Source organism: Vulpes lagopus, chromosome 2 (genome assembly GCF_018345385.1).
Source record: "Vulpes lagopus strain Blue_001 chromosome 2, ASM1834538v1, whole genome shotgun sequence".
In the NCBI taxonomy this organism is placed as follows: Eukaryota; Metazoa; Chordata; class Mammalia; order Carnivora; family Canidae; genus Vulpes; species Vulpes lagopus.
In genome coordinates this window covers 85831879-85859416 of record NC_054825.1, presented here as the reverse complement: position 1 = coordinate 85859416, position 27538 = coordinate 85831879, and the positions used below count along the sequence as shown (strand labels likewise).

General features: G+C 39.9%; 1 protein-coding gene across 3 annotated transcripts in view; it reads right to left on the bottom strand.

The window, feature by feature from the left end:
- The window catches only part of PDE7B (phosphodiesterase 7B), a 313591-nt gene that overhangs the window by 10896 nt on the left and 275157 nt on the right, over positions 1 to 27538 (bottom strand). For all 3 annotated transcript variants that reach the window (XM_041740969.1, XM_041740979.1, XM_041740959.1), the window contains 6 exons: positions 25654 to 25749; positions 23473 to 23573; positions 21892 to 22023; positions 6445 to 6536; positions 3939 to 4083; positions 1963 to 2059 (listed from right to left, as the gene is read on the bottom strand). In XM_041740969.1, coding sequence (XP_041596903.1) covers positions 1963 to 2059; positions 3939 to 4083; positions 6445 to 6536; positions 21892 to 22023; positions 23473 to 23573; positions 25654 to 25749 — 663 coding nt within the window. The remainder of the gene's footprint in view (positions 1 to 1962; positions 2060 to 3938; positions 4084 to 6444; positions 6537 to 21891; positions 22024 to 23472; positions 23574 to 25653; positions 25750 to 27538) is intronic.

The following is a 27538-nucleotide window of genomic DNA, read 5'->3' as shown; positions in this document are numbered from 1 at the left end:
ATTCCTTAAAACAAGGAGGGGAGGGAGTTGGATGATGTTCAGAATCATAATTTATGTCCCAGAATTTAATGCTATTTTCCTAATTCATGGGATGTCATCTTCCTTTCTCCCTAAGTCTTCACCCTTAATTTTAAAGGTTTTCCTTTGCTCAGCAACATGAATCATTAAATATACTTTGGCTAAGACTATGAGCAGTCTTTGGAAACCCATATCCTAAACTGAAAGCCCGAACAAGATGAACCAAAATGATACAAATTGTGCTTATAAAATTAAAAATAACTAATTCAGTAGAGAGGAGAGGCAGTTTGACCAGTCCAGTCTTTCTTTCTCCTTTTAAACAGACAGAACTTCTGCTCAACCATAATGCTATTAAATAAAAAGGACTTGACATACCCTCTCTGTATTCCTTTCTCTGCCAGGAGACATGCCAGGGCAAAGTGCATGGAGGCTCACCTTTTGTGGTCAGAGTTACATATGTTCTAGGTTGTTCTGTCTTATAATGGAGCACGTGCATGTATTGTTAGGACAACAACCAGTTTTGGTAAAGAGATCTTATGGATTCCCTTTCTTGGGTGATCCTATTCACTCCATGTAGTTGATAACTTCAATTCGCCAGCTCCGTGGGCCTTTCTATCTGCCCATGTGACACAGCCCCGGCCTCAAGTGGCTCATAATTCAAATAGGATGTTAAGAAAAGGAAAGGGTTAAATTGCAATCAGTGCCAAGAGGAGCACATGGTTGAGTCAAAACCAAGAGGGACAGAGTAGAATCTCTTTTCTGTCCCATCGTTTGATTTCCAAGCATGAGGATCTTAGCCTTTCTCTCATGCTGCTATTTCAATATTTTCTAGATCACAAAGAAAATACTTATCTGATCTAAGCTTCCTGTCCCAATTTCATCATATTTCCTTTTGTTTTCTCTCGGTGGAGATTTTATATCATGGGCAATAAGAACTGATCTTTTGACTTTTAACCATTCACACTCAACTGAAGTGAAGTCATATGGAGCTGTGGGCACTCCGTGAGCACTTTTGCTCCGAGCAATAGAGAGGGTGAGCAGATCCTTCTGGCCCTACATGAACCCAATCAGTTCTGCTTTGTCTACTGTCTTTGGGACCATCTCGATGTCACTGACACATCTTTCGATGGAAGCTTCTCCAAAAAGGCTCACTGTTGCGATTTGACCTCCTCACAGAGCTGGTATGTGGGACACTTCGGGCTTTATTTTGTCCTTAGACTCTCAAACCTGATCCTGTCACTAACATCAGGGCACTGTTGTGCCTGCACAAACATCCTGAGCATTGAAACCAGGCCTGAAGAAACAAGGCTATGTTTAAAGGCCCATATCCCACCCAGCATCAAGATCCTGTTCACTCATTCATAGCCTTATTTCTGAATGAAGTTAATCTCTTAAAAATTATACCCTCACTGGGGGCCATTTCTCTTCTCACTGAATATGTTTGAGAGGATGAGCTCAATTCTTGGTCAGCTGTGCTCTGTTTCATTATTCACTTTATTTAAGAAAGCCAGGGGAAGAAATATGGGAGGAGTCTAAGGCCCATCAGAGCAGAAAACATTGACCTCAAATGGCATTTAGCATTTCGGCTGCATTAAACTCATTAAAATGAAAGAGTACAAATCGAGCTGTCCCTCACATTCTTATATCCACAGAGGGAAGCCATTAAAAAATTTTATGCGCGCACACACACACACACACACACACATTTATCTCCCACTTTTGCTCATTACTACCTGTTTTCAGAGTAAGACAGTGTTATTTATTTTTAAATAATTTCCAGAAAAGGGCTGGCTGGTTTGTAAGAGAGTTAAAGAGACAGGTTAGGATAATAAGAGTTGATGAAAGAACAAATGTCACCCTAGATTAGCCATTTCCTGTTTGTTTAGGATAAATGCCTAACAGGAAGAGGGGCAGTGAAAACTCAGCTGTCAGGTCACTACTAACCTTGCCTGTAGAATTCTTCACAGACCCTTTCACTCCACTGCTTGCTCATCTCCCAAATTCTACAAGGATTGCAAATGTCAGCGCACTTCAAGGCAATCTGAGAAAGACAGGGCGGGGAGAGATGATCAGAGGACGATCCTTCAGCAGCAAATGCCCCCTCAGCTCCCGGGGCTGTCATCCCACCCGCCAGTCGCCCCATGGTACCAAGCCCGCATTGACAGAGCGCCTCTGCAGGAAACAGCCCTTACTCACCACTGCACAAAACCTTCATTCAGAATTCCCACTTTATAGCTTTGAGGAGTGAAGAGCCACCGTCCAAGGACACACAGCTTCCTGGAGGAGGCTTGCGGTGGGCAGGCCAAGGAAAGCCGTGGCCTGGCTCCTTCCATCGCTCCACCCCTGGTGGGCAGGGAAGCCGCAGGGGCCCCAGCCAGGCTCAAGTGAGATCACTTGGACCTCACTCACAGTGGCCACACTGACAGACTCTGGATATCACTTCAGTCATGTGTGTGCTCTCGTGCCTGTGTCTGAGCAGAAGCAAGCTCAGACCACCAGCCAGGTAGCTAAGTCACACCAAATCTTGGGGTGTGTTGTTTGCAAGGCAAATTGAAAGCTTCCCTCCTGCTGTCCTGAGTGTGGGATGCCAGCTTTTGTTAATAATGCTGACTCTTAGAGGGTGAACCTTGAATTCCCAGAAAAGTAGATTCTCTCCCTTAGCCACCAACTGCTGTGATTGGCTCCTGGTCCTGGGCCCCACCTACTACCAGCCGTGTCTGTTTGTTTTGATCCCTGTTCTTTGGCATCACAGAATCACTGGCAGTGCTAGCATCTGGGAAAGCCCCAATCATATTAAGTTACAAATGTCATTGTTTCTTGACTTCCTGGTTGATGGAGATGCCAGTACGTGTTGGAGTGGGTAAGGGTCAGAAGTCCCTTCCAGGCTCTGCCCGTCGGGAATTCATTGGCCTCAGTGAACTTTCCTTCTGAAATTCAAGTGTTTGGGCCAATTCTTTCAGCCTCTCCTAACTTGGCTGGAGTCATGAAAACCAGATACCTGGATCTCTGTGGCACTCAGAGACTAGAAGACTAGTTTGGAAAAAAAGAAGGAGCGAGACATATGGTGCTACAGCTGGGAGGGAGGAATTTCCTAGGAAGGATGGAGCACTCTGGGCAGCTACGGAGGGCACCATGAAAGCATGGAACACAAAACACTGTTGCTCTATCTAGATGAATCCAAGGTCCATCCATCCAGTCTTTTGTGCCAAAAGGAAAGAAAAAAGACAAGACAAGATACAAGATTGAGAAAAAGGCTCTGGTTTCAGACTCCCACTTCTGAGGTTCACTCGTCCTCTTGTTCTCATGTTCCAAGGGGCTTCTTGCCGTGCAATGAAGCAGGAAGAGTTGTGCCCGATACGATTCAGTTCATTCAATTAAGCTTAACAGAACTTACTGATTGGCGTCGAAAATTGGTAAGATGAGATAAACATGCTGGTAAGCATATGAGTTCAGGAGTAAAAGAAAGTAAAGCAGGGTTCGATTAAATAGGTTTTACATGAAGGAAGGTTACTTGTTTTTCAATTTTGTTCCTACTCTGGCTAACATCATCTAATTTTGTGTCCCAGAAACAGTATTTCTAAAATCGCCCAGGTATCACAGTGACCACTTTTATTATATCAAACCATAGACGGTGGTAGATTCTTACCACATACAATTGCCCAGTGGGGCAACTTTGTGGTAAAGCAGCTACCAGACAAGGAAAAGTGATACATCAGGAACATAATAACACAAAACCCCCATTTTGCTTGCTTGGCAACCATGGAAAAATTTCATGTGTCTCAGAGCTTTTGATAAATTAGGCCATGGCTCTAACTTTTACCATGGGGATACTCCTCTTCACGTGTGCTAAAATGACTGGTCATGCCCCTAAGAATTTTTTACTCAGCGAAGATGGCACCTCTGTAGTGGCTGTTGATTACCTGAAGCATAAAGTGCCTGTCGTGTACATCCTCCAGTCTTAAATCTTTATTGTGGAGGTGAGTTTTCAATCTGGTCAAAAATTCATTCTGCCTGTTGATGTCTGTTGCCAAGATCAAGGAGCCCAGCTGCTGTTCAATATCCTGTCTGCATCCACAAGAGGGAAAGAGAAAACACACACACAAAGCAAATCCTTTTGAGGAGGGTGATTGCTTCTGCCACCATCAAGTAGCTTGTAATCTCATCTCTGCCTTTGATTCTGTTTGTTTCACAGAGTCTTGTCCCTCTGAGCCCAAGGAGGAGTCTCTCACCCACTGTTACTTCTGTCTTTGGACAGGAGGTGTGCTAATAATTGTACGGTGTGATTGAAGCCTTAGGTGTACAAAATGGTGATAGTTTATATGTTTCCATGGTAACTTTGGGTTTGAAAACTGAAAATCAACTAGAAATGCATGCTTTCGGTGGGATGCAATAAGACTGATAGAATCACAGGAGTTTGGGTTGTGCTTTTAAAGAGTTGAAACCAGCTCAAACATTCAGATTGGCATAGGGAGAGAAAGGGCATAGTGACAGTAATAATAAGGAAGACAATATAGTGACTGATCCTACGGCATGGAAAGATCCACCAATGGAACAAAACAGGTCGGAGACAGATACTGGAACTTAAAAAAGAATAATGGGTAATGAAGGCTCCATTAAAAACCAGTGCACAAGCAATATATTACTTGACAAATGGAATAGGGCGGGTGAGATATTTTGGAAAAATAAGCAAACTAGAGCTTTACCTCACACATAGAAAGTAATCGGTAGAAAAGATCTATAACTATTTTGAAAATTAATCTTTAAAAATTAAATATACTTAGGTTGATATATAACATCTTCTGCAGATAGCAGTCTATATGAAGTTGATGGTTGCTTGGGTATGAACCTATTCTTTAGTCCTCTGCTCCCCACATTTTAGGTATATGGTGTCATACTTTCTACCTTTTTATTCTGTAGAGTGCATAGAGCACACAGAGTTTAATGAATAGGCATAAAGTAAATATTTGTAGTCCCCAGCCAGGTTGAGAACACGAATGTACAGGCAGCTGAGTGCAAGGGCTGACCCCTGCACCATCCCCCCCCATCCATTTTCATATTATTACATAACAATTATTCTTCCTACAAAAGCGATTTATAATGCTGCATACCACAAAGACGTAACAAACATGGCATTTTTATTTGGAATCCATAGGGATGAGTAGGCAATCTCAGGTTATGAAGATAACTGAGCAACCAGCAGGATTAAGGCAGTATTACAGAGACAAATCCGGTCCTGAGTCCTTCCTTTCTTTTGTTCTTTAGGTTTGTTCTTTTCTCTCTCCTCTCTCTCCTTCTTTCCCTTCTTTTCTTTCTTTCTTTAGCTGTCCCTGTCACTTAGCCTCCTCCTTTCTTCTCCTTCTTACTTGATTTCTTATTCGAGTTTTTAGTTCTTCTGTATTTAGTTCTTTTGCTCTTTGCAACAGTCCTAGCAAAAGGCACGGGTTTTTAATCCACGCATGATGATTGGTTTTATTGCATTCTAGGAGGTAAAAACGCTATCAGAACTGAAATTCTTCCTGCAGATGTCACATTACTCTGGGTGCTTGGAAACAGCACCAGATAGTATCACAGGGCCAGGAATAAATGTAGGAGCCCAGGGCATACTATACTGCCTCTTCCGTGGAGATGCAACTTAGCACTTGACTTTAACTGATGCACCCTTCGGAAAGAAGGTGCAGGCATCTATCTATCTACTCTCCTCTAGCTATCTTGGGTTCTGCGCATTTAATTGAACTCAAAATTAGTGGTGGCCTTGGAAGATGTTACAGCAGTTAACGAGGGGCCATGTGGAAAATGGGGTACTGGCCTTGGATTTAATAGGACTTGGCCTAAATCCCTGGGCTAACGAACAGTGGACCAGGAAACTAGTATTTCCCCTTCTGTTTAAAATGCAAGAGACATAGATATATTAATGGCCAAAAAAAGGCTGGGGCCAATTCAGTTACTTAACAAAAGACATTTCAGAAAAGAATTTCTGACTTTTACTTTTGCTAAGAGTGGCCATTACAAAACAAACTTTATTGAACTAGCCTTAAATCTAGCTTGAGATCTCCTGTGTTCCTTCTTGATAAATATTTATTATTTGGAGCTTCATGGAAGGACAATGTTGCTAACATAAAAGACAGGAATTTGACAAAGCAGAGCATTGATGCTGAAGAGTGTGAAAGCTGAGAGCTGTTTATTATCCTTCTTTCTGATGTTAGGCCACAGACGACTATCCAAGGGCCTTTCACAGCTCACAGAGAGATTCAGATTCTGGGTTGCGGTAACTGACACTGAATCTCCTCTGATCGACAAGCAGGCGCAGGCCGGAAGCCCAGCCGGCTGGCTCCCTGCCATTAACCCTGGGGTCTCGAGCATGCCCTAGAGAAAGTGGCTTATCTCTAACGCGTGGACTTTAGTACGTTTCATCTCTGCACCACTTACGTCATTTCCTTTGGCAAGTGAGCAAGAAGCCTTGATTCTCGAAGCATGCCGATTGTAGATCGCCAGTGGTGATTCTCCAGCACAGACATATTCTAGAAAGAAAGAAAATTAAAGCTATAAATGAGAGTGAAGTCAGAGTCTGATCTTCCATACCGAACAGTTTCACTGAGGCCATTATTTTCCCTCCAGCCAGTTTATAGCTGGTGACAAAGATGCAGATGAGAAAAATACAAGACAACCACAGGCTTATTATAATGGTGGTGGGAGGTGGGACAGTGTCAGGGCTGGTGCTTGCTGACCCTGGTGGGTCATTCTCTCCAGCCACCATCCCCATTTTTGGTAGCTCAGTCAGGTAGCACTCACTGTAGGAGAAAAGAGTGAAGCAGGTAAGAATAGGTAGTAATGGATACCATGCAGCTATATGGATAACATAATCGAAGATTATACTACTTTACTGAACCGAGGCAGGCCTCTGGTCTACTGCACTCACTGCTGTTTCTCAATGCTGGTAAGAACCTTCTGTGTCTGAACCAGTCAGGCAGCTGGTGCATATTCAGATTTCTGAGTCCCAGTCAATACAGTTTTGATTTGGTAGGTTTGTGGTGAGTAATTTTTGTTAACTGTAATTTGAGAACCACTGTCATGGAAGCGGCTTTATCAATAACCTAATCAGTATATTGCAGTTAGCCTTTGAGGTATGAGTTTCTTTTCTTTCTTTTCTGTCTTCAAGATTTTATTTATTTATTTGAGAGAGAGTGAGTGAGTGAGAGAGAGAACACAAACTTGGGGAGAGGCAGAGGGAGAGGGAGAAGTAGACTCTCCACTGAGCAGGGAACCTGACATGGGACTTGATCTCAGTACTCTGGGATCATGACCTGAGCTGAAGGCAGACGCTAAACTGACTGAGTGACCCAGGCACCCCTAGGTATGAGTTTCAATCCACAGTTACTTCCTTGTTCAATGATCTTGAAATTTCTTCCTTCATGGGAACCTCTACCATGTTCCATCTCTCCTTTGACTTTATTTTTTTTTTTTAATTTTTTTAAAATTTATTTATGATAGTCACAGAGAGAGAGAGAGAGGCAGAGACACAGGCAGAGGGAGAAGCAGGCTCCATGCACCGGGAGCCTGATGTGGGATTCGATCCCGGGTCTCCAGGATCGCGCCCTGGGCCAAAGGCAAGCGCCAAACCACTGCGCCACCCAGGGATCCCCTTTGACTTTATTGTTATCTTAAATATGCTGCTTGTGTACACATTAGCTAACTGTTTAAATGACAATTACTTCTTACAATTCATTGTGTTTTATTCTAACTAGCAAGCATTATGACCTTGCCACTGACTCGATGGTTATAGAATTGAACCCTTCTAGTCCCCAGGAAATATTTTTGCTCTTTTTTTCTTATTTATTTATTCTCCATTTTGTTTCAAATGGGGTTATAAACTTCCACAAAATATAGGAAGATAGCATTTGTTAAAAATGATAGGGTATTGGGATCCCTGGGTGGCGCAGCGGTTTGGCGCCTGCCTTTGACCCAGGGCGCGATCCTGGAGACCCGGGATCAAATCCCACATTGGGCTCCCGGTGCATGGAACCTGCTTCTCCCTCTGCCTGTGTCTCTGCCTCTCTCTCTCTCTCTCTCTCTGTGACTATCATAAATAAATTAATTTAAAAAAAGATTAAAAAAATGATAGGGTATTGAATGATTCTGCTTATGAGGTACAGAGCAGTCAAATTCATAGAGACAGAAAGAAAAGTGGTTGCCAGGGCTGGGGGAATAGGGAATTATTATGTAATGAGCACAAAGTTTCAGTTTTGCAAGATGAAGAGTTCTAGAGATGGACAGTGGCGATGTACTTAATACCATTGAATTGTACACTTAAAAATGGTTAAGAGAGTGAACTTTTATATTATGTTCATTTTGCCACAATTTAAACAAAAATTGAGAGGAAAGAAGCAAGGAATATAGAGACTAAATGGAACCAGGAGAGAGATTGGAAACTATTCCTTCATTGTGTTCCCAATGCCCTACTGTAACATGCAATGCTCTTCTTCAGCAGATGGGAGCAGAGAACCCCCCCCCCCGCCCCCCCCCCCCCGCCGTCCGCCCCATGAGTGATATAGTCTAGGGTCATTAGGAAAAAGCAAGTTCAAGAAAACCTCAACTGTTCTTGGTTTTAAAACCAGATAATTATTTCCCTCCAAGACTTTGTAGAATGAGTTTCACAGGCAGCATCTTGTATAGGCTGCTCTGTTGCTCTTATTTCTCTCCTTGCCAAGGAATTATTTATTCTTTATTCACCACTTGACCATGCTTGAACTGGTGATGAGATTTGGTGACTTTTATCAACTAGTCTGTTATCTCCTTTTGGGCATGAGCCACACACAACAAAAGAGAATGTTTATTAGAAATAACATGCCAGACTAATTTGTTTTGATTGTAAAGATTTATGAGAGCAGAGAGTGATAGGTTAGTGTGATATAACAGATGTCCTATACTGTCATGACATTTAATCCAGTTGCTCATAAGCCTTCACTTACAAGATTCATTCCTGCAGATGTGGACATGAATAAGTTTTTCAAGGGGCCAGAAAATTGTAACAAGACCTAATGATAAATGACACCATATCCCTGTTGAGTAGGACAAAAGTGTCTGGAGGATTGCCTTAAGCATTGTTACTCATGCCAGCCTGATTTTACACCTTCATTAATAATCTTCCTGAAGACAGGATAAAAGGATACTTGGGAAATTTGCTGGTGAAACCATATTTGGAGTTGAGCTCTGGGAAAGGAAACTGAGTGAGCCTGGAAGCTGGCACAGAATAAAAGACAATAGAACACATGATTACAAACACAAATTTTCATCGAGCAGTCATTATAAATAAAAGTATATTTTGGCCAGAACTGTGTTGAAAGTAGGGGTAGTTCCAGAGATTCCAGAGAATAAGAGAAGGAAGGCAGAGGGGATGAACATTTATGAAGCACCTACTCTGTGCCAGGCATTTACATGATCTCATTCAATCCTCACATAACTCTCTGCTATTTTTATCATTAACTCACAGATACTATAATCTCAGGTTTCTCTGCAGGGCCACACAGCTAGTGAGTGGTTAAGGGAGGCCTTAAGCCCAAGCCTGCCAGTTCTCAAGGCCGAAGCTTTGCACACACCCCTTGCTGCCTCCTAAGAATTTCCTCTGTGTGGCCACATCCAAGCATTCAGAAGCTTGACATTTATAAACTGATGAATGCCTGCAATTATGCTTAATTTTCCAAAAATTACCTGTAAGTTGCTGCTTTAAAAGTCTATGGTTGATTGTTTTAATGAGATGTTAGTTTCTAACCCCACATTGGAATCTTTGCATTTACCGTTAAATTTGGTTTCACTGCAAAAAATCCTGTAGTTGGAATGTTGAGAGTTGAGTAGATTTAAGTTGTGTTGGGGAAGAATTAATCTCTCAGCCACTTTTAGCCTGCAGATCTGATGAGACCTATTCTTCTAGCATGGCGTCACTTATGCCCATCCTTTCCTTTCACTGAAGTGAACCTATTTCAGTGCTTTATTATCCTTAATTCAAACCTCTTTCAATCCATCCTTCCTACAGTGGCCAGAATGGGACTTGTTCACTTGACTTTTTTTTTTTTAACCATCATCTCTTCAAATCATTGGTTGAAATTGTAAACTAATATTTTTTGAGCACCTACTAATATACCAGGTGCTATGATGAAAGACTAATAAGACAAAATTGCTGCCCTTCATTCAAGGAGTTCACCTAACTTCAGTATGATTATGCCATCTGTTTTCTCTCATGCCCTGCTCCAAACTCTACATGAATTCTTTATCAGATAAATTAACCCTAACTCCTTAACTCAGCATTCAATGTTCTCAGAAAATTGTCTCAACTGGCATCCCGTTCCTACACATTTGAGACAAATGAATATCATTATCTCTCCTTTCCTATAAAGTTCTTATAGTCCAAATAAATGATGCCACATTGATAAGAGGGTAATGTATTATTGACATAATTATGAAATTATTAATATATGATTGTCTTTTCAGTGTTTTTTTTTTTTAAAGATTTTTAATTTATTTATTCATAAAGACACATAGAACAAGAGAGAGAGAGGCAGAGGGAGAAGCAGGCTCCATACAGGGAGCCCAAGGTGGGACTCAATCCCAGGACTCCAGGATCACACCCCGGGCTGCAGGCGGTGCTAAACTGCTGCACCACTGGGGCTGCCCTCTTTTCAGTGTTCTTTTGTTAGTTTCATGTCTTTCAAGGTGGCTTAGAATCCTCAAACACCAATTTCTCTGTGTTTACTTATCAAACTATCACCTGTCTTTCAAAGTCCACTTCAAATACTCCATCCACAAAACCACTGGAATCATTCCAGTAAGAGGCAAACTTGATTTGCTCTGAGTACTGTAGCTCTTTTTCTGGGCATTCTTCAAGTCCTGAGTCCTGTAACATTCAGTGCCATTGAGGTATATTAAAGTTATTCATGCACTTACCAGATTATATGCTACATGTGAGTAGAAAACCTGTCTTGTTCCTTTTGTAGCTACTCCACTCTAAGCCTTGCACAGAGAAAGTGCTTTCTATTAATTTGCAAAATAAGTTGCTGAACAAATTATTTGATTTCATTTAACAAATATAAGGAGCACTTACTATGTTCTAGGCACTGAATATATTAACAAACAGAACAGACAAGGAACTAGTGGTGGCAGGCATGGGAAGGGACAGATAAAAAATAATAAACAGAATAAAAACTTTAATTCTGAAAAAATGCATCCATCATCCACAGTCAATGCATGGAAAGAAGAAAACATAGAGCAGAATAGTGGGAATTTGAGAGATTTTGGAAGTGGGGCTGCTAAGGTAATTGGGTAAGATTTAAACAAAGGCTTGGAGGTAGAAGGGAGTGTGAAAGGGGAAGTATTAGGATAAGAAGTTGGACAGACAATGAGAGACCAGATCATGTATGGCCTTCTGGCCATTATAAAGATTTTGATTTTACTCAGAGAAATAAGGAGCCACTGCAGGAGTTTGGGAGGAAGGAAATAAGGCTCAAATAAGATAACTTAGGCTGCTATGTTGAAAGTGAACTTTGGTTGGGAGTAAGTGTAGAAGCAGGTGTAGCAGGCCATTTGGGGGTAAAAGCAGTCATCCAGGCAATCCAGGCAATAGCTAATGGAGGCCTGGATCGTGGAGGTAGAAGTGGTGGGAATGGGCAACCTGGATCTGTAAGGATGACTGCAATGTTTTTGGCCTGAGCACCTGGAAGGGCAGGCTGCAGGTGGAGCGGGTTTACAGGAGCTCAGTTTGGACATGTTGAGTTCGAGATATCTGTTGGACACATGGACATAATAGTGGAGATATCAAATAGCCAAATAACAACAACAAAAGGAAAATAAAATAGTCGCATGAGTGTTGTAATAATCACAGACTGGAAAGAGGATGTTACATAAAAGGAAAGACCATGTGAATTAATCATTCTGGTGGTCTCCGCTGTAAAAAACATAAGGTGTAGCAGAGACTCCTGGGTGTTCATCCCCTCAATCTGTTTTCCGTTTCTCCTTATCCATAGAGCCTCAGTTTTTAGATGGTCTCATGGCTGTCTCAAAGAGAACATTTTCCAGCCTCCTTTATAATTAGGTGGGATCAGTTGGCTAAATTCTGACTCATTAAATAAATACAAGCAGAAATATTGTGTGGGGGATTTCTTGGAAGCCTGTTTAAAGGGAACCGACTTCTCTGACAAAGGCCTCTTTTGTTGTTTCCCATTCTTCGGTCTTACTGCTTGGAATGCAGGAGGAATAGCTAGAGCTCCGGCAGCCATCTTGGCCAATGAGGACAAGTGTCACACCCTAGTGATGGTGGCTGCGAGAACTAAAGGGATCTTTGGTCCTCTCATTCTTAATTTTGTGAGGCACCTGTGCCTGCTCTGAACTACTAATCTCCAGACTTCTTTGATGGAGAATAGAGATAAACTTCTGTACTTCAGTCGCTAATACACCAAGTAATTTTTTAAAAAAGATTTTATTTATTTATTCATGAGAAACACACAGAGAGCGGCAGAGACATAGGCAGAGCGAGATGCAGGCTCCACGCATGGAGCCCAATGTGGGACTCCATCTCAGGACCCTAGGATCACGCCCTGAGCCAAAGGTAGACGCTCAACTGCTGAGTTGGCGTCCCGACACCAAGGCGTCCCGACACCAAGTAATTTACAGTTAGTTTATTGTCTTCCATATCACCTTGGAAAAGTTAATGAAAGACCTTTTCAGTGTTTTGATCTGAATAATTTATTCTTTGAGTTAGAATTTTAAATTGATTCTTTTTCTTCTAGAACTTATATTCCCATTCTATTTCCCCACAGAATTTGATTTTATGTATTTTTGTGTGTGAAATTCTCTTATTGTCATCTTATCATGTTTCTCTGCAACCAAAATAAGTCCACAAATTGAAATTTTAATTTGTATTTTGTATTTGTATTTGTGTATTTAATTTAACAAATATTTCTAACATCGGGCTCTGAGTAGTAAATATTTTCCCAGCCGAGCTTACAATGCAATTGTTATTAGTAATAACTGATCAAAATACATGTAAATTGCAAAGTTGGAAAAAAAATCGTGCTTAAGAATAAATATTTTCTGGCAATACATCTATTTATGTGTTGGCTGGGAAAGTTATAATATCTCAATTATAGGAGACTTTCTTTAATATTTTTAGTTGCTCCTTTGTGGACAACATGCAATATTGGTACAGTTGAAGTCATATGAAGTTTACAGAATGGGTAAGAGATATGTTCTTCTTTTGCAAAGTGAGAATAAGAGAAACATAGAACTGGCTTGACTGCCCTGCAAGCACATTCAGGCAGGTTGGTTTAAGGACCTCAAAATGGATTCTGTTAGCACTATTCATGCCTGTGTACCCCATGGAAAATCTTCATGTATCCCCATGGGCGCTCAGGCCTAGTCTGAAAACTCCTGCCATACATGATGGCTATTGAGAACAGGGAGCATATCTTATTTATCTTTGTGCCCCAGGATATATAAGTGCCACTTAAACAAGTAAATATTAGTTGAATGGATACTGGCTAATTAATTTCTGAATCCTAAAATTTCAGTAGCTTAAATAACTGTAATAAGAAAAGAGTTCTGTTAATTTTTTTTTGGCATATCCAAAGGAAGCCAGACTTGGGGTCTTCTTTTGGGAAATCCTTAGATTTAGGTGGAAGCCAAAGAGATTTTTAAAATTATTACAGTGATGGGCTCTTTCCCACTACTCATTTGCAGATAGCCAGGATCAAGTAAATGATTCCAGGAAAAATATTTATCAGATAGCATTTGTCAGTTCCAAGATAAACAAGATGATTATAAAGAATTTTTCAATCATTGCTTTTCATTCTTCGTGTAGTAAGGATTAGCCAACAGGAAGAGGACAGTGGAAGCACATGCCTTAGTTTGGCGAACCCCCTTGCCTCTGCTTGGCAGATCTCCACTCAGAGTCTCTGTATGTCCTTGCTGTTGCCAATATTCCTGATCTCTCAGTATTACTCAGGTTCTGTCTTTCTTGCTGCATGCATCCAGTTTGTTCCTCCATCAGTCCATCCTCCTACTTACTCCTCTAGCAGGCCTCCTACTCCTCAACAAATATTCACTGACACCAGGACTGTGCCAGATGCTGAGGATACAGCCCCGAAGGAGGTAGGTACCAGAAGCTTGCAGACGATGTGGGGGGCTGTGTATGGAAATCCAACCAGGCAATGGTAATTTAGACACATGAACACTGTGTCTAAGACAGGGTAAGTAATGAAGGCCTGTGAAATCTTTTTTTTTTTTTTTAAGATTATTTACTTATTTATTTGAAAGAGAGAGATAGAGTGTGTGCACATGAGCACAAGCAGGGGGAGGGAGTAGAGAGAGAGGGAGAAGCAGACTCCCTGCTGAGCAGGGAGCCTGGGTGGGAGTGAGGAGGATTGGGGGTGTGGCAAGCAGGGCTTGTTCCTAGGACTCCAGGATCATGACCTGAACCAAAGGCAGGTGCTTAACCTACTGAACCACCCAGGCACCAACCAGGCACCCCAGAGCTGAGAAATTTTATAGAAGGAGCAGGGAAAATGGACTTTTAAAGAAAAAGAAAGCTTTCAGGAAAATGATATGAGGTAGAGAGGAATCAGAGTACAGTCAATGGAGAGGAATATATTTCACTAAAATCAGCACATGGAAGAGCATGTGTGCAAAAACCTGTAAGCAAGAGGGATATTTTATATTCTCCTTCCCTGTTTTAGTTATTATCATTAAAAATTATCACTTTCTGGGGCGCTGGGATGTCTCAGTTGGTTAAGCATCTGCCTTTAGCTCAGGTCACAATCTCGGGGTTCTGGGAATCGAGTCCCACATTGGGCTCTCTGCTCAGCAAGGAGTCTGGTTCTCCTTCTCCTTCCATGCTCTTTCTCCCTTTCTTCCCATCTCTCAAATAAATAAATAAAATCTTTAAAAATTATCACTTTCTAATCACTACATATTTTACTCAGTTATTTCCCCGCCCAGTAGAAAGTGGGGATTTTTTATTTGTTTTGTTCATCTTTTATATTCCCAGTACCTGATATGTATCAAGCTCTTAATGAATATTTGTTGAATGAATAAAAGAATGAGTGATATGTTTGGGAATTGAAAAGTAGCTCAGACTGGGTGAAGCATAGAGGCCTAGGTGAGTAATAGCAGAGAGCAAAGCTGGGAAGTTTAGCAGGGCCAGATCCCAACAGAGTTTGTAAATTGTGTTAAGGCATTTGGACTTGATCCTGAGGGCAATGGGGTTTTAAGCAGTCACCTATGGGGTCATATTTGAGTTTCAGGAAACTCATCTTGGCTGCACAGTGGAAGAAGGGTTAGAGCCGGGTAAGGCTGTGTGTAGACAAGAGGATAATGTTGGTGCGGAAAGGCTGCAGTGAGCATCCTGGGGACATCCTGGGGCTTCACTGGAATTGGCCAGAGTTATCTGTGACCTCAGTAGCAGAGGGATGGCTCTGCTCCAACAGGCTCATCTGGCTTTCATAGTGGCTCAAAAACCAATAGCAGAAAAAGGTAGATTGAAAGAAGATGAAAATCATCCTAAATGCTGGTTAAAGATCGCACATAGGATGATACCACTTTAATATCCACTGAAATCCCTGCCTTGCTTGGAATCCCACATTAGGTACCACATCTGTCTACCTTGAAGAAGCATCGGCTCAGCACTTTTGCATTATCCCACTGACAGTGTGTTCTCATGTCCCCAAACTCTTTATATTTGTAGTTTTAAAGGTAATCTTTACCTTAAAGCTGAAAGAGTACATATGCACCTTTGTGGCAACATAACTTATTAGACTTTTAATTTGGAAAAAATAAAACTCTTAAAACCCCTGTGGAAAAACCTGTTTCCCCTGATGCTATCAAGTACTATCCACTCTGAGAACAAAACAATCCCTTTGTTCCTGAATAATATCACATTGAGCATTTAATAAACCACCAACACAGGTTTTCAAATTAAATCAAGAGTCTGCTTGTCAAAGAGAATCTGGCAGAGCAGATTTGCTATCATGCAAGGCAACTTTAAGTTGTTTCCCTGCTATTTATCAGACACTCTCTTTGATTAAAATACGTTGATAAATTGAGTCTGGTGTACCACAGGAGTCAGTTAATGACACCTTTTAAAACAGAGGTTACAGGAAGAAAAACAATAGGAGCATAGTGTGTGTTTTCATTCTTACTTGCTCCTGACACTGGGAAGCAAGACTCTAGGAGATCATGGAGTTCCTGGGCTCTTCCCTAACAAGCCAGGTGGTCGCCTATGTAATGCTGCAAGCACCCCAGCCCAGGGGGGCTCAGAGGCTCCCTGAGTTCTAAACATTCCCTTCTTTTATTTATTTATTTATTTATTTATTTATTTATTTATTTATTTATGACAGTCACACACACAGAGAGAGAGAGAGAGGCAGAGACACAGGCAGAAGGAGAAGCAGGCTCCATGCACCGGGAGCCCGATGTGGGATTTGATCCCGGGTCTCCAGGATCGCGCCCTGGGCCAAAGGCAGGCGCCAAACCGCTGCGCCACCCAGGGATCCCTAAACATTCCCTTCTTGATTAAGCAATAGCACTGCCACCTGTACTGCCTGCTTGCTGGAAGACAGCTTTCCCTTGTGTGATCTGCATCTGCCCAAGACCCTGCTCTGAGACCAAGGAACCTGTCTGTAGGGGCAGGCCCGAGTGCAGATGAGGGCCACGGACAGGCCACATGCCAGCTACCTCACTGTGAACAGCAGAAACTTTATGAAACAAAAAATCCAATCTGAGACTCCTTCATACAAATTTCACACTCCTTGCCAAAAACACCTTTTCTGGGCAGCCCCGGTGGTGCAGCGGTTTAGCGCCGCCTGCAGCCCAGGGTGTGATCCTGGAGACCTGGGGTAGAGTCTCACATCAGGCTCCTTGCATGGAGCCTGCTCCTCCCTCTGCCTGTGTCTCTGCCGCCCCCCCACCCCGTGTTTCTCATGAATAAATAAATAAATAAATAAATAAATAAATAAATAAATAATTCTTAAAAACAAAAACAAAAACAAAAAAAACCAAAAACACCTTTTCTACTGCAGGAATTATGAGGTTATGTATAATCTTTGCTATTGCTTGTTTGAGGAGGGGTCATAGGGCCATGTGGCAGGAATATTTCTTCTGGCTCTGTCAACTTCCTATTTATGGCTCAGAGTCATTAAGAACAAAAAATGGTTAAAAATGCTAATCTGCTCTAAGTGCTTGTGATAAGTGACTAAGAAAAGTGATTACAAACCGGTAAGACAGTATAGAATTTAATATTACAAAACATTATATTATGCTGTTAAGGAACAATGACTAATGATTTTATTCATTAGGTTGCTCTGTCACTAGTTAAGATGTAGACTCTATCAAAAGGAATTAAATTTGAAATTGAGCTGAAAGTGATCCCTTTTTCTGCTGTAATAACCAATATCCTATCATGATTTAATGCTTACTTTGCCCAATTGCTGAGCCTGTGTGTGGGGGGTGGCAGGGTAGAGGGATAGCAGATAAATGCTCGGTTCCATATTTCACATTTCCTTTCTCTATCAGTCCACCAGGGACATCTGAATGACTTCCAGTCTGATGAGAGGAGGGGCCAGGTGGAAGTGCTTTTATCACCTTCATGTCGAATTTGAGTTGGCAGTTCAGCTAGTGAGTCCCGTCCAGACAGCAGACAATGGGAAGGAGCCCTCTGACCTGGCCTTCACTCCAGCTGCCTGGGCTCTCTCTTTATCTCCAGGCTGGGTATTCTGCAGTGATCTTACTTATTAGAATTAAAAGAGCACAGCCAACAAAAGGAGGGAGAAGAAACTCTCTTCCATTTTATCTCATTTATAGTAAGGCTAGATTGTAGCAAAGTCACACACAGTATGTTCTCAGCCCACATAATTCCTGGAACATTTTCTCTACTGGATTCTCATTAACCAAATGTGTATCATGGGTGTGTATACATTGTGTGTGTGTCTGTGTATATATATATATATATATATATACACACATATACATAATATATATATATTACACAATATGTTGTGTGTATATATATACATATATATTTTTTACTGATTACCATGGTTCTTAATATTTTCAGAATCTATAACTTGTTTTTAAAATTGGAGTGTAAGTTATGGGCCCTTACTCCAGAAAGAAGTGCAGAGGTATATCCTCTGAAAATCTGCACATAGTTTCTTGAAAGTTTATGTCTTGACCAACAGGTTCTTGGTAGGCTGAAAGTCTACATTTGCAAAGGTTTTAAATATAATGTGTTGTTAGAGGTCTTGATCAGTTTATATATTATGTAACATAATCTTGTTTTCTTGAAGTTGAAAACCTGAAGTGATACTAGTTCCTCATCTACAACTTGATGCACAGCAGAGACTTTTTCTGACCCAGGTCACGTTCTAGGTAGCTATTCTACAGAAGAAGTTTCTACAAAAGAGAGACGATCCGCTTAATGAAAATACACCCCAGACACTGATCTGAGAGCAGGAGGACAGTGATGACACACCCGTGCCCAGCTAACGGCCACAGAGACAGTCTGTTTTCAGCTCTTCTGGACTTGGAGGTTTTAATCCCAAAGTGCACCAGCTCGCGGCGCCTCTAGTGTCATCCTTCAGCTTTACTACCCTAAACATTCAGTGTCAAGACCCAGTTGACCATTCCTCCAAGAGGCCCCCTCCCCTCAAGCCATCTGCTGAATCAGTTCTGTCTTCCCATCACACTTTGTAGCTATGCCCTAAAGAGTATTTCACAGAGTCCCTCCCATTTGAAGCCACTAGGCTCTAACCCCTTTGTCTCTCTCCCTGCAATAGGAACCTGGTGGAGAGCTCTTACTGTCTGGCAGATAGAAAGTAGGTGATCCATGGGAAGTTGAGGGGCGGTGTGGATAGTGCTAAGTCACTTCTGCTTTGGAGACAAAAGACTTACTCCAGCTTTGCCATTAATTAGCTATTTATTTTCAGAAAAAACACTCAAATTTCCCAAGTATCAATTTTCCCCTTTTTGCAAAATTGGTATAATGATATCATGTACCTGCCTAATGGGACTATTGTGCAGAGTAAATCATATGATCCATCAAAAGCACTTGGCACAGTTTTTAAGTCACAGTAAGCATTGAATAAAGGTAAGTCATATAATTTGTTGAACTGTATTTTACATAGAATTTTCTTGATTTTTTTGAAATCCCCTTTGATAGTTAATAAATGATAGTATATAGCAAAATATAAAAGGCATCAGAATTTTTTTGGACAGAATTGAAATCTTATATTTTCAGGCCCTCATAATAATTTTAACATGTTATGTCCCAATTTGGGTGATAAAAATTTCAGCTTTTATCCTAGAGAGCTCTAAGGTAGTAGAAATATCTTTATGATAGTGTGTGATCCTGGTTTATCTTCAACACTATTTCTTTTCCTTTTTTTTAAAAAGACTCTTTCTAAAACCTAAAGATAAGGGTCTCTATCTAGCTTTCAAGAGTTCCTAAGACCAGTTGAGCAGGAGACTGATGGAAATATTAACCTGCACGTGATTTTCAAGTCCCATATCCCAACTTCTTCCTAGTTATTATCAAAAGGATCCTTGTCTTTTCTATCAAGAATCAGGCCAGACAGTTCAAATGGATAAATTCACTGCTAGAAAAAATAATACCCCATATTATTATAGTAACACTTTTGAATACAAAGAACAGAACAGGTCCTTATTCTTTTTTTTTTTTTTTTTTTTTTTTTTTTTTTATTTTTATTTTTTTTTTATTTTTTATTTTTTATTTTTTTAGGTCCTTATTCTTTAAAGAGTTAAAAAATTATATCTATATCTATATCTTTAGCTAACTCTCCAAAGCTTTTCAAACTGAGGTTAAGTCTTTTTAGACTTTGTACATTTTGAGCATCTGAGTTTGAACAAATGTTTGAGGGCATAGATTATATTTTATTTATCTTTGTACTCCTAGATCTTAGCATATCATATGATATATGCAATAAATCATTGCTGGTTAAAAATATATGAGACTATATGTTGTACTGAAAAGGCTGCAGAATTTGGTTATATTGGGATGTTTATCTTTTATTTTTTTTAAAAGATTTTATTTAATTATTTTAGAAGTGTGTGTTTGCAAGTGGGGGAGGGGCAAAGAAAGAGGGAGAGAGACAGAGAGAGAGAGAGAGAGAGAGTGAATCTCAAGCAGATTCGTGCTGTGTGCAGAGCCTGATGCAGGGCTCAATCTCATGACCCTGAGATCATGACCTGAGCCAAAACCAAACGTCAGATGCTCAACTGACTGAGCCACCAAGCACCACAATATTGAAATATTTATTTTTAACAAAGAGATTAAAATAAAAACTATTAAAATTAACTGCATTTCAAATGTTTGAGTAAGGAATCAATTTTTTTGAGAACAGTTCTAATATCTGAACAAGGTAGACTAGAGTGTTTTTATTTTGAGAATCAATTTTTGTTAATTAGCAATGAATACTTAATTCTTATGAAATTCTACAATGACCTTCTTGTTTTTAACATCTGGCATATTTCTTTTTAATGTGAATCCATTATATGTTTATACATACTATATGTCAAAGTACACTTTTATGATTCTTATTTTATGTACAAATTGGTTAGTAGCAGCAGAAACTCTCTTAAACCTCACTAACATGATTTATTTGATGACAAGAAATTAGAATTATGTAAGCACTTACTTTATATGGGAATGGATCAAATAGCCAATTTTGTTGACTGATTTCCTTTGTCTAATAAAAGACATTTGAAAAAAATCAGAATCGACAGGAATAGAAAATCTCTCTGAGGGCATTCAGTCCAGTCATGGATGTCTATGTTTTTTTCAAGAATTAAATTTAGCTTTTCTTAGGTGTTTTAGAAAGTTTAGCTGTAGTTTTTATTTTTCTTTGTTTAGTTTGTAGCTCATCATCAAAGGCTTTCTTAGTTTTGTCATCTTGTCCCCTCAATGTGGCTACATCTGTCTTGGCTCCTGGTGCTGGCTGGCAGCTCAACAGAGCCCAGTGCTGGAAACATACCAGGTGGATCAGAAATGTTGGAATGCCAGTTCCTACCTACACTAAAAGCTAATCAACTGGCTGGAGAAAGGCTTTTTCTCATGTTCTAATTGTGCTTTATTGGAGATACTTGCATCCTCAAGCTGTAACATCTTGTATAATGCAGGTGTTTTATGGAGATCTGTGAGGAATTTTTTAGCATTGTGTTTTTTCAAAAGATTTACTAAAATTGAGATCAATGACTACCATGTATGCAATGATTTTGTGAATGACAACCAAAGGTCTCCAAAGTACCACACTGAAAATTCTGGGAGTTATTCATTTATGATATGAGGTTTACGATCTTAAATAACATCAGAAATAAAAGATCTCTAGGTCAACCTACTCATGCTGCTGAACTATTTTAGAACAACAAAATATGCCTATTGTCTTTGATAACATACCTCCGACCTAGAGGCCAGTCAAGTTCAGAAATAGTCTTAGAGACATAAATCTGAATTAGGATTGCACCTGGGAAACATCATATACAGAAGTCCTACAAAGACTGGCTTCAGCTGGCCATTATATATGAGATGTTGTCCAGGGAGATGGATATCCTCAGATCCTGAGAGGGTAGGCTCAGAGATCCTGTTTTACTTTGCACAATTTCAAATCTGCTTTGGAGAGAACTGAATTCCTTGGATACCTTTGTACTCAAATTTAATCTTCCTTGGAGAATATCCTGGACCTATTTCAAATCCATGCTCTTTGGCTGTGGTCATCATTGAGGCTGACCTTGAAGGAAGGCTATCGCTAAAGGTGAGACACAGGCTCTGGCACTGGGCCTAAGCCAATTGGCTGAACTTGACTCAACGTTGGGCTCCCTTACCTGGTATAGGTTGGCGAGATGGTGGTTAGTTTTGATCAAAAATGGCTGGTTCACTCCTGGATGGTCAACATCGTGTGCTGCTGCAGCCAGCAGTCCAAGCATGATGTCCAGAGGTGTGAGGAAGCTGGCGAGCTGTTAAAAAAATCAAATCAGAAGATTGCTTGGTGTCTCCCCACACAGGTTAGCATTTGTTTTGGCTAAGTCAAATGGTATGAATTATGACAATATTTTTCAGGCTTTTCATCCTGACCTTTACCCTCTTGAAGCAGCAGTCAGTGAAGTGATAGCCACATGGAATTGCAGGGGAATAAAAGGACAGTGTGGAAAGTAATTACACAAGTCAAATGTTTCTGTATCATTCATTCGACTACCCTCCTCTTCCTACTGCTCTCGTTTCTTTTTCTTGGTATGGTGGTATTATTGCCTGTTGGCAAGACTGCTCTCTGGTAAGCAGGACAATGCAGAGCCTGACGTCAGCCTTGCTCCTAGAGAAAGCAGTGAATGAAGGAAAATCTTAAAGCCAAAGTTATGGACACACTAAAAAAAATCATTTGTGTATTTCAACCATCCACTCTATCATTGCCACTTTGATACAGAATCAAGAGTGGGTTGAATTACAAAATTTGCATATTTTTTCAATGTGTCATAATAGTGGGGGAATGTGGGAATGTGTAAGAATCTGTCTTTTTTTTTTTTGGTTAGCTATGAAAACAAGCAGGAGAATGGTAACTATTACTGTGTGATATATTACAACTTTCAGACAATTTGCAAATTAAAAAACACAACGTTTAAAGGGATATTTTATCAGGATGAGGCATCTATCCAGTTTTCTCTTGGGAATGCCTGTCTGGCATCTGTATGTTCAGTGACTGATATTAAAGTGATTGAACTAAACAGAGACTTGGGCTAGGCTATTTTTTTCTTTTTGAAAAAATGTAAGAAAACGCATTCTGTAATGTTAAACCAATTCAGTCTTATATGGTTAAGAAATGCTTAAATTTCAAGTAATGAATATTTATTATTATTATTATTATCATTATTATTAGTTTTGGATTGGTTTGTTGAATCAGAGCACACTTGCTCTGAGGTCTTTAATGTTCACAAGTTTTCTTGGGCCTGAATCAGGATGCACCGTTGGCTTAGTAGGAAATGGAGCTTAAGCCTTGGGGAGTTTTGATTCTATTTGTCAATCATAAACCATGAGGTGGGAGACTTTTTCCAGAGGGTTTCACTGCTGGTACCATTTGTGGCAGAGGTCCAAGGCAAAACAATTCATTGCTTGAGGCTTCGGAAGCTATCTAAGATGTAGATTGTCACAGAGAGGGTTGTTTTTGTCCTAATGTAGCCTTGAAAAGTACAGAAATTACAGGAAAAAAGAAAACCTTCAGGAAATTTACATCTCCTTTCAGGTGTATTATATAACTTCAAGAGCTGATACTGGAACTTTCATAGAAATAATTTGTATTCATATTGTGAATGACCCATACACAGTTATCCTGATAGGTTGGGTGATTTGGGACTTGGCAGGCGGTTTGCTTGGCATTTCCAGATGGCCGAGGTGGCAGCTGGGTCTTGCTTTACCTTTGGCTCCTTCAGGTAGCAGTGCATGGCCTGGGTGACATCAGCTGCATGGACAGCATTGTGGTATGGGTTTTGGCTGTGGTAATCTTCTTGAACCATGACTAGGAGGCAAACAGATAACTCAATCAGCTAAAACCAAAACAGGAAGGGCAGACTAGCTCAGATCTATTGAAGATCCCTTTTGCTTAAAAATATCAGCGTCTCCAAAATGTGCAGCCTGGAGATCCTTTAAAAATAAACGTGGTTTGCAAGCTTGGCAGTTCTCCTGGGCTGTTTTTAGTGGAGAGGAGGGGGAGGGCAGACGGAATAAAGGCTAAAAGGATTTGTGAGGCCCTTGGGATTGCTCACCACCTTCATAAATCAGCCCTTTCTGGCATTCATCAAGGCTTTCATTCATAGGAAAAATAAATATGTAGAAAAAGGACAACTTTCTTTCACACTATAGTTTAATTATTTAAGTTTGCTGCCATTTATGAATAATATGCCATAAAAGAGGTTTCCTTTTAAAGAGCCCTAGTAGCATCAGATCCCTGATATCCAAAAATTGATTTAGTCCTTGAATAGCAAAGACTGACCAAAGCAAATCTGAGACTTCTTCAGGCAGAAACTCAAAATACTGTGTTGATCCAATGGAGAACTCCTTGGTTTTATTTCTATCTTATTCAGATGAAGCTAGCATCTCTCATGCCCTTCCAATGTAAGGACCAGTGTGTGCTTGGAACCGAACAGAGACATAAGCAAGGCGATTTTGTCTCACTAATTACTGAAACCATTAACCTGCTTTAGCTAATAGCCATGGCTTAGGATGTAATATATTCAGTGCGTATAGAATGTACCAATTTGCAAGTGTGGCCATATTTTGTCAGCCTGTTTTACGAGGTTAGCTCTGAATTCTGGTGTCATTTCTGTCATCAGATCTTCTCATTCTTAACATTGTTCTGCAGGCACACACATACCCAAAGTATCTGTGTTCTCCTTCTTTAGACAAATTAAAACTATTTGACCCATTTGTGGCCATTACTTCGCTCAAGAAATCTAAATTCAATTAGCCTGAGGTTATTTGTGTTTATGTAACTGAGCCGTGCTGTAGCTGGTTTCAAAAATTTCTTTTGTGTCACATATTATTTTATGGTTTCTAAAAACAGTTATATTTAAACTCTGATGCTATCACTTATTTGTTGTGTTGGGCAAATTACTTAAGCGTAAGTTCCCTCAGTTTTCTTCTCTATGAAATGGGGATAGCAATAGCTCCAATTTCAAAAAGCTGCTGTAAGAATGAACGGTGTTAATATTTGCAAGTCCTCAGTCCCAACATATTTAAGCACCATTTAGGCCTGGTTGTCATTAGTTGCTGTTGCTCTCATGTCACTGTTGCTTTACTCTGGAAGCACCAAGTTGGCTTCCAAATTCAAAGCACAGCCATAGGGCACATCACAGAAGCCAGACATATGCTAAGTGACAGCAGGAAGTTTTATGGTGATGAAAAATGTGCCCCAGAGAATTTGACAGATAAATAAGCATGTGCATAACAGTTCAGTAAGAACCGGGGCTGTTTTTGATAGAGAGCGATGGAGCAGAGTTGAGTGGAAACATGGGGCCTTTCAAATAAGATAGACCTGGGCTTGGACTGAGGCTCTGCCAATTATAAGTTGTTGACCTTGAGCAACTTACAAAAACTCTATCTACTTTTCCGTAACTGTGAGCCAAACAATGGTGACAACACCCAACTTGCAGAGTTGTTGAAACAGTTAGAAATAAAATATTGAGAGCATCTTGCATGGAGTGGGCACTATGTAAATGGTAGTTTGTCATATATATATACGTGTGTGTGTGTGTATGAAGATTATTGAAGATTTTTAACAATTCATGTCCAGATTGGAATTATTTGAGGCATACATTACTGGGATTTTGCTGATATGTAAGCAGATCAGTAATTTCTTTATATGCTCTTGGTGGTTTTCTTTATATAGTTTTTATCTACTGTAAACATAATAATCAATTAAATATTTTTTTCACTAATTAAAATTTGTAAACATATTTTAAAGTTAAGATGAAATAATTTAAGATTAACTTGAGATCTTCATTTTCTCTGCTATCATTCTTGTCATTTTATGTTAAAGAATATTATAGACTACCATTATTCAGGGGAAAAGAGGTAGAAATATGGAAACGAAGACTTACCCAAAAACCTGTGCAAGGTCACCATATCTAACTTGAAATGGTGAATGAGTCCATGAGTGTTGAAGAGGTGGCACAACAGTGTTACCAGGCTGTTTCCTATAGGAAAATAGTCACCTGCTTTAACTCATTTTTATCACCATTAAAATATCAAGATTCACAAAAGGATCTAAAGTTTCTGTAATGAAAGGTCTCATTTGCCCTGTTAGATTTGAATTTTTTCAATCATAAAGGATATTATTACTGTGGTTTGGTCTTAGGTTTTCTCATATTGTACAAGTGAAACAAGCGAGGTGAGACCTTTCTCTGTACCAAGGGTAATGAAAGCATTAACAATTAGATTGAGTCTACCTATTGTAGTACCAGGTATACATGTTGGTGGGTGTGTATGTTTCTGTGTATTTTTTAAAGACACAGTTTAGTGGTCACTTGCAATGTGCTTTAATTGCTTCCAATTGATCCTCACATTTACAGAGGTATCTAAGTCACTACACTCCTTAAGAGTTCAAGCTTATTCTTCCCATGCAAAATCACCCAAGATGAGATCTGACCATGAGCTATTTTAGAACTTAAGCCAAAAGAGATGCAAAATGGAAGCAATAATGACTACTAAGCATTTAGGAAATATTATTCACTAAAAGAATAATGATTTTGAATTTTAAAAGCATTAGAAAATTTATGAAAGACTTTGAAATGGACCAAGATGATGACTGGATGTCTTATGTGGAAAACTAAGTATTGCCTAAGCACACTTTTCCGGGGCACCTGATTCTGTGTTTATGCAGATTCCATTGTCTTTGAACTATTTTACAACTCCCAAAGTTGTAGATAACTGATAGCATTGCAAGTGATTCTTGTCCACAGCATGAAAACAAACTCACTCAGGTGAAAATACAGTGGACTTCCTTTTCCCAGTTTTACAGTTATTAATAAATTCACTTAAGCATTTCTTACTGTTTATATATGTGTCATTCTTTGAATTTTCCCTTGAACTAGTTGTAGCATCTTACTGGATCTCTAATTATACTGAGTTAAATCTTTGGCTCATGCTCATTTCATATTCCTGTGAGAGTCATGATTATACTCTCTTTGGAACAAATCTTTTTACTCAAAGCTACTTTCATTCATTACTGGTACCCACTTCTCAGTCAATTCAAGCAAAATGAAATACAAGATTGTGGGATCCTTCCCTATGTGGTCTAATTTAGTTTTCCACAGTGTAAAGCTCGGCTCCATGAGCTGTATATCTTAACTGTATGTTATTTGCCAAATAACTGAATGGTGAGAAAACCATCACTTAATTACTTAAAGTACAAGCCTGGTATATGGTGGGACATGTGAAAGTCAGCATCAGATATAATGTCTTTCATTGGCTCCCCTAAACCTATCAGCATTTGTTTAATACGTAGATGGATATATAACCAAATTGTATTTTTTTCTTAAGGAAAGTCTTTATAGACACCAAGATTTTAAAAGTGAAACCAGTGGGAATGTCTACTTTCCCTTTCAGCTGCAGCCTACACCTTTACACTCTGTCATCAGCTGATGATGTGGAGCATATCTGAAGGAGACCAGATCACTCAATAAATATGAACAGACACTTGCCCTGTATAGGTCAGGACTACTCAGATGAGCTTCAGTGTTTCTAGTTTTTGCTGACTGACAATGAACCTCCTCCATTTGGATGTGGGCAAAATATTCTGCGAGGAAAAGAATCTAATCTGTGCTTTCCAAATTCCTTTGGGACCATCAAGGCCAGAAGGAAATGGTCTTAGGATTCTAAGGCCAAATTCAGCCCCTCCTTTTCATCTGAATTAATTTTCCTTTGCCCTGGCCCTTCTTGAGTGGCTGTAGACTCAGGAAAGTGGAAAAAGAAGAGAAAGAGAAT